Source organism: Ochlerotatus camptorhynchus, unplaced genomic scaffold (assembly GCF_037179485.1).
Source record: "Ochlerotatus camptorhynchus isolate MF236.1 unplaced genomic scaffold, CSIRO-AGI_Acam_v1.1 ptg000232l, whole genome shotgun sequence".
NCBI classification, from domain to species: Eukaryota; Metazoa; Arthropoda; class Insecta; order Diptera; family Culicidae; genus Ochlerotatus; species Ochlerotatus camptorhynchus.
In genome coordinates this window covers 5,067,841-5,075,628 of record NW_027040722.1, presented here as the reverse complement: position 1 = coordinate 5,075,628, position 7,788 = coordinate 5,067,841, and the positions used below count along the sequence as shown (strand labels likewise).

Here is a 7,788-nt window from a genome sequence, read left to right as displayed (position 1 = left end):
GCGAAAAAGACAGAGATGTTTGGGTGGATGAATTGATGTCGCAGCGTGGAATAGTCCTTCTGTACGGGAGAAGGATTTGGAAAAATGAATGTCCCTCGTCCAGAGCGACCGTGATGGGAGAAGCGGGGCGGGGAGGATGGAACGGGAAAAAAGAATGTCCTTCCAGCACCTGGAATTGAATTGAATTGGTTCGCTGAGAAATGGAGCGCATTATTCACTTTGATCCGGCGGTGTCCTATTTTGCATGCGCCAAATACCGAACCGGTCCATAAAGCATCTCGACAGATCGCTGTCAGTTGAATTTCGGACGTCACTCAAATTCGGCAACTTGCTGCCGGTGTATTGTACATCTGCATCATTAAGGATGGATGCTGTGTGGAATAAGAGGATGAATTTTAATTGAATAGCTCTTTTCCCCGGCGCGAATTTATATTGCTGCAGCTCACTCCCGACTGACTGACTGACTGATTTGACGTAAAGTAGATCCGGGCACGCTATGTAGGAATTTCGCGATTGAATTAAGACCTCGCGAGAAAGCAGCGCGCAATTTACGAGTTTAATGTTTGTGCAATAAAACGAGAAGCAAACGAAAGCGGCAAAAAGACATGAACATTCTTTGGAAGTTTAGTGGAATTTGAAGTTTGGGCTAGCCAATTGCCCGGTGATGTGCGTAGGAATAAGGGATGGAGATTGCGCAACATGTGAATATTGAAAGCTTTGATCATTCAATTACAATGTGGATCATGAATAGTATATGAAATACTGAATTTCGACTTCATAATGCCTACGCATGCCAATGAATCGACCAGAAGGCTTCATAAGTAGTCTGAGAATAGGACGAATCAAAAAAGCATAAACCGGCAACTGAATGAGCGAAACTGAATCGAAAACGAAAAATAAAGCCGTAAAATCCAACTAGTAAGGAGGTTTGTGCTAGGAATACTGCCAAGCCTGGGCTAAAGTGGAGACGTATTTACTATCGTAGAGCATGCGATTTTCCAATAATAATAAAACACATTGATTTATTTAATTAGGAACGCGAGCTGAGCTTTCCCCATTGGTCTGATCGTTCGGCTTTCCGTAGAGGATTGGATCGATTGGCTCGGGGAGAAGTTCAAAACGGATGCGAGCTGAAATGTTGGGGATTATGATTTAATCAATCCGAGTCACTCCCGATTCAGAAGAGGCGTCGCAAATTTTTGTGCCCTACTGTGTACCCAGGGATGACGGTGGTTATTCGATTATTGCAATTAATCGATTAATCGAGATGATAATCGATTATCACCATGCTTACTTTATGCTGGAGTCGATTGATTGATGTCCACCGCATGCCGATCATCAATCTAAAAATAATCTGTTCAACAAATTGACCTCAAATTTCCCGTAAGGGGGTGTTCATAAACCACGTGGACAGTGTAGGGAGAGGGGGGGGGGGTTAAAATTTAAATTTTATTTTTTTTTGTGTGGGCAATTGTCTACGCAGGGGGGGGGGTCAAGAATTAAAAAAAAAACTGTCTACGTAGTTAATGAACAGCCCCTAAATCAGGAAACGATGAAAGCCAAAGTGGAACATTAGGGTGGGGCTTATTTTTCAAAATCTTTCGGGGACACGTTTTCTTATGAGGAAAATGATTACTAGGGCCAAATGAACAACATATCCAAAAATGAGCGGTTTTCGCTAAGATTTAGAAGCAGGGCCCCACAAAGTCACTTTCAATCGTAAATCATCATGTGACGATGAAACTGTAAACAATCAATTTCAATTGAAAGTCATTCTGTCTTCTCTTCGAGCAGATTCCCATCAACATCAACAGAACCACTTTCGATCAGTTTTCATGCTGTTTGTTTTGGCTTGACTCGTGTTCATTACGTCTATCATTGTCAAATGAACTTACTTACTACTTACGCATTGAAGCGAAGCTGTTCGATCGGAATTCGCGCAGTTTTCATGACTTTTGTTGATTGTTCACTTGGTTCATTTAAGCGTATGCGCATAGATCTGTGCACGTGGTTGTCAAATTTATCATTGTCGAGTTGTTTGTTTACCCATCAATATAAGTATTTTTGGAATCGGGGTGACTGTCTAGAAATCGAAAATTGATAATCGACGTCATTTTGAAACCCAAGATGGCGGTTTCCAATTTAATAAAAAGTGAGAAATACTGTCAAATACCTATTGCTAGTTCATCTCCGGAGAAAGGAGATGCCTCAGAGTGAGTAACCTCTATTAACATTTGGTAAATAACTTTGGTTGCTGGCTCTTCAACTTATATGGAGAAAATAACAATATATAAAATAATGAAACAGAGGAACAACCGAAAACAAAATGAATTACATAAAACAAGCTACAAACGATTAATCCAAAAAAAACAGAGCTCAGCTGGCATGGATCCAATAGGGGAAATCCATCCAGCTGAGATGTTCCGACGGCCGAAAGAAATTCCTGCTATACCAAGTGGTAGATTTTGGCTTCTTTTAAGAAGGTTACTAGTGCTGCCGAGGCCAGAGTATCATTCCCGAGCATATCGCTGATGCTGGAAGTTAGGCAGAGTTACTCCCGAAGATTTTGGAACTCAGGGCAGTTGCACAGGATGTGTTCGATGGTGTATGGTACCCCACAGATGATGCAGCTTCTGCGGAACGGCAGGCCACCATAGTTACAGTAGAGTTTGTTGTGTCCGGTTCGAAGCCGCGGAATCACGCGTTGATCCCTCAGGTTGTCCAGTTCGCTCCATGGTTCAGTTGACCCTTTGACTTTGCGGATGAAGGCAGTTCTGTTGCGGAGCCACTCAGCTTCCCATGCCGCTCGAATGGTCCGCATGATCCACCGTCTGACGTCCTGTAGGGGTACCTTGTCGGTAGGTCTGGGATCCAATGTCCCAGCTCCGGCAAGGTGATCAGCAGACTCGTTACCTGGCACTCTGCAGTGTCCGGAAATCCATGTGTACACGGTGTTTGGTGGGACGTACTTGATAATCGCCTGGATCCATGGGTGTTTTGGTGCTTCCGAGGTAATCGCTTTAACGACGCTGTGTGAGTCGGTTAATGTAAGTATCGGTTTGTTGACTGGCGTCGTAGCGGCACGGAAGATCGCTGCAACCTCGGCCGAGAAAACCGAGCACTTTGGAGGAAGACTGCTGCTTTCAGCAATACCGTCTCCAAAAATCCCGATACATACTCCGTTTATCGATCGGGAGCCGTCGGTTTACCGATGTAGGTGGTCGGCATAGTTGGACCCAAGTAACTCGGCAACCGATCAGCGCAAAATCACGGATGCATCCCCTGCTTTGAAGCGGTTCTTGATACGATTGTCCAATTGAATTCGTGAAGATTGCCAACTTTTCTCTCCATGCCATGCAGCGTCTGCTGGAGTGGATGGCAGGAGACCCGATATGATGCGAATGTAGCTGTTGTAGACTGGTGCTAGGGTTCTTACCAGCTTCTCGGAAGCGATGCAAGTAATTTCCGTCCCGTAAAGCAACCTACTGTCGATGATGGCTCGCGCCACCCGGAACCGAACATCGCGGTTGTTGGATCGGTGAAGCCGAGAGATCGTTTTAACGAGGTTGAGTCTACTGCGGCAGTCCTTTTTGACCTATTGGAAATTCTGGTCGAAGGAGAGCGTTCGGTCGATCAGTACGCCGAGGACGCGAACTGTTTTCCTGTTTAGAATGGCTTGGTCGTGGATCGTAATTGGCTATTGACTCGGTGATGAGGCGGACATACGTGGCATCGGATGCTCTTCCTGACGGACCGCTGGGAACCCATCGAGTCGGTCCATTTGACGACGGCAGAGATTGCCACTTGCGCTTGCCGTAGGGTTCGGATCTGTGTATGACCGGTAGCCACAATCAGCACATCGTCAGCGTAAACAAATATGTTAATGTGCCCAGGTAGCCGGTCAAATACCCCGTTCATTGCCACCAGAAACAACGTGACTGCGATAACGGAGCCTTGAGGGACTCCGGTCTCCTCGCTGAAACTTTTCGACCGCGTGTTCCCCACCAATACACGGAATGACCGGTCGGTCAAGAAGTTTCGTATGAAATACTTCATATGCCCCTCAAGCCTTAGTTTGTAAGTTTTTTCAGGACGGCTGGTGTCCACGTCCGGTTGAAAGCCTTGGAGATGTCCAAAGAGATGATTTCAACGTGATGTTCCTGGTCGTAAGCTTCCTTGAGGACGTCCCCCAGAGTGGCAAAGTACGTGGACGTACCGAAACCTTGTCGAAAGGCATGTTGTCGGTGGTCGAGCAAGCTGTTGGTCTCTTGAGTCGACGGTTCACCATCCGTTCGAATACCTTGGCCATGCAGGATGTGAGAGCGATCGGCCGGAACTTAGGTGTGCCCCTGTCTTTTTCGTTTTCCTTCAGGATGGGCACGACGAGACTCTCCTTCCACAGCGTCGGGGAAGGTATGCGAGACCCAGAGTTGGTTGAGCATCTCAAGCATGCAACACTTGCCCTCAAGGGGCAGCTTTTTAAAAAGTGGATACCCGAGATCGTCAGGTCCCGCAGATTTGCCATTGTTGCGGCTTAGTGCGTGCTGGAGTTCCTCCCAGGAGAAAGGCTCGTTGATCTCGAGTTTGTCTGTTTCAGGCGGGATGCTGAACTCAGCGACTGATGTACGGGTAGGCTTTGCCAACCGGAGATGGCCAAAATATCCTCCGAGTTCTTCGGCGACGGCTGCCGGTTCGGAGATGATAACTCCGTTAGCTTGTACATGTAATGGCGTCGAGTGCCGTTTACCGTTGAGAGCATTAACCCTGCTCCAGAGATCGGCAGTGGACTGGGAGGCGTTGATGCTTTCAAGGAAACCAGACCAACTGTTTAGCTTCGCACTTCTCACTTCTTTTCTGCATTGAATATGCAGTGCACGGTACCAGGTTAGTAGCTGTTCCCTGTTTGGGTCATCTCTCGGGGTTCGCCTGAGTTTCCGTAGAACTTTCCGGCGGGCTTTAATGGCTTTTTTGGTGTCTTCGTTGGACAAAGGGAGGGCTTTTCGTCCAGTTAGGCTACTGGTCTTTGGTATGGTAGCGGATGCAGCATCTAACACCAACTTAGAAAAATCCGGGATGGTTAGCGGATTGCGTTCGAGGATCAGCGACAGTACCGCCAGCGAGGCCTTTTCGTGATTTTTGGGACCGTGGCTGATGAAAGCTGCATTTAGATGGGGTAGTGATCACTTCCGTACAAATTCGCATTGGTGCACCACGTGACTTTTTCTGCTATGGAACGGCTGATCGAAGAGACGTCGATAGCCGTGGCGTGACGTCCGGTGAAGAATGTTGAATTTCCATGGTTGAGTACCGCCATGTCTTCCTGATCGAGTAGGTCCATTAGGTCTCCGACAAACATCCTTGGTTCGGGTAGCTTGCTGAAAACGCCGGTGATTTTATTTGACAGATTTTGTAGCAACTCTCCCACATGGCAGCTATGCACAGGCAATCGCAATGTTTGCCGGCTTCTCCAATTGAACAGCAACTATGGGAAGATCAGTTCCCAGGTCAATCTCGCTAAAAAGTATGCTCCTTAGAACACCAATGGCTACGGAGTGGCGAAAATTGCTACCTGTTTTGAGGGTCCAGGCATATTTTCCGGTTAGGGAACGATCCATCTGGTCTACCGTCTGGTCAGTTGATGGGTACTGGTAGAGCAGGAACGGGGTGTCTGCTGGTGGTAACGTCCTCGGAGGGACAACTGAAGTCTTCCAACTCGCTGATATCAAACAAGTGGGAGGCTTGCGTCTGACTAGAGTTGCTGCTTGGCAGTTCGCTGTGTCCAGAATAAGACAGAGCCCCACCAGGGGCAGGCGGAGGTGTTCCATCCATACAAGGCAGGGATCACCCAGCAACGGAGGAAGAAATGCAAACAGGTTGCGCAAGTGCAATGCTATTTGTGTTCGGCATGTTGTTTGGCGGCTTGCATCTCTCGAAGTCCTTCGGCGAATGGGTATGGCATCCCTTGTCCGTCCCGATATTTAGGTGAATCTTCATTAGCTCGTTTTCCATATCCATAGGGGAATAGGTGTTTCCACCCTTGTCCGTCCCTCTTCCAGGTAAACCCAGGTGCCGGGGGGTTACCGTCAGTTCCGGTGTGGGAAGGGTGTCCACACCGACGGGGCCCCAGTTGCCGGGGGTTATCACTGGGTTTTTCTTTGGGTTTTTCGTCGACGAGCCACGGGGGTTGTCCAGCAGTTCCGGTGTAGGAATAACGTCTGCACTGCAGGTGCCCCGTGTACTCGAGGCACAGTGATCTTCGTTCGATCTGTCCGGGTGCGGAGGGGTGTTGGAGGATTCTGGTGGAGTTTTTGCTTCCAGTTCGACGGTGCCTCGGCTGCCCGGGACAGAAGTCGAACCTGTTTTGTGGTGGTTAGTATCTTGCAGTGGTGTAGGTGTTGGAGTGGCCATTAGAGAAAGCATGTGTCAGGCGGTGGTCGATGGCCGTTGAATGGAAGCAGCAACTTCCGTTCAAACGGAATCAGGTGGCTCCGGGGATAGCCGAAGGGGTTTCAATATCTTGGGAAGCTGGGCTATGCGGGGTGGCCGTTTCGAGGAGCTGAGTACATAGTTCGTATTTTGTGATTGGTAGCGGCGTATCTCCTCTGGCATTATGGTTTGGGCTGAGGTCGGGAGTGATTATTTTGTCACTGGCATTCTCTGGCGATATGGAGATGTCGCTAGTAACATCAACCGCTTCATCCGAATTAAAAACTTGGGGATTTCTGGGTGTGCCCGGTTTGGCGGTTTTGATTTCCGGGGTGGGCACAGATACGGTGGTTACAGTTCCCTTTCCTCCGTTAGTTTTGGTGTAGAGATTCGTAGCAGTTACGTTGATGTTCTTTTTGCTGGCCTTGAGCTGGGCAATCTCCATGTCCCTGTCGTGAACCGCATTGGCGAGGTCTTCTATTTTCCTACTCATCTCAGCAAGGGTTCCTTCCAGGCTGGCAGAGGCAACACCCGAAAAGGAGGTGGCCCCGTGTCTCTGGTCATACAATCTCCTTGCCTCAGGGTATGACAGGTCCCTGTCTACCTTGAGTTTTTGGATGTCGTTTTCCCTACGGTAGCTTGGGCATGTTCGTTCTGATATGGAATGCTCATCGGTTTTGCAGCGGGGACAAAACTTTGGGATGAGGGTCGGCGTGTTCACCCTACCGCCGTTAGCCCTGCGCGTGATTCGGCGCACGTCTTTGACCCCTTGCTCGGATAGGTCCTGGAGCAGAACATTCTCGGGATCATTGACCACATCACGGCAGCTTACCGCGCATCTCGTAGAGTTGAGAGAGGGATGAGGTATTACCTCAACCTTCATTCCGCAGGTTAATTGCGTCATCTGGAGTAACCTTTCATACTGGTGAGCACTTCTGACTTTCATCGCGTAAGTAGCACCTTGCGCCTCTTTGAAGGCACCTTCTATCTGTCCTCCTACGAATTTCAAAAGGCCGGTTTGGCAGTTTTTGACGAGGTTCACCTAGCCCTTGAAGACGAAGAATCTGTACGGTACCGAAATTGCCGTGTAGGTCCATGAAGGGCGGCAGTCTTGGCCCGTTACGCCCTCCTACGTCATGCCAATAGCCACCACCTGGGTCCGGTTGATCCCCCCATGATGGAGGGCCCTCCAGAGAAGTCGCCATTAGGGCGAGCCCAGCCCAGCTTCCCAAAGAAAAAATAGATATCAGCTCACCTGCTTGTGGTGTAAACTTGCCTACGTAAGAGACTTAATATTCGAGTTTTTGGAAAGAAGTATTGATGGGAAATCTATAATAAATCCTTTTCAATAGTAGTTGATAT

At 48.5% G+C, this 7,788-nt stretch overlaps 1 protein-coding gene across 1 annotated transcript; it reads right to left on the bottom strand.

Annotated features, from left to right (window-relative positions):
• Positions 1–2,551: 2,551 nt before the first annotated feature.
• On the bottom strand, positions 2,552–3,228 carry LOC135704266 (uncharacterized). Its single transcript, XM_065225731.1, has 2 exons — positions 3,210–3,228; positions 2,552–3,156 (listed from the first exon to the last, which is right to left on the bottom strand). Exons 1-2 carry the CDS (start codon positions 3,226–3,228, stop codon positions 2,552–2,554), a joined length of 624 nt encoding a protein of 207 aa, XP_065081803.1.
• Between the last annotated feature and the right edge of the window lie 4,560 nt (positions 3,229–7,788).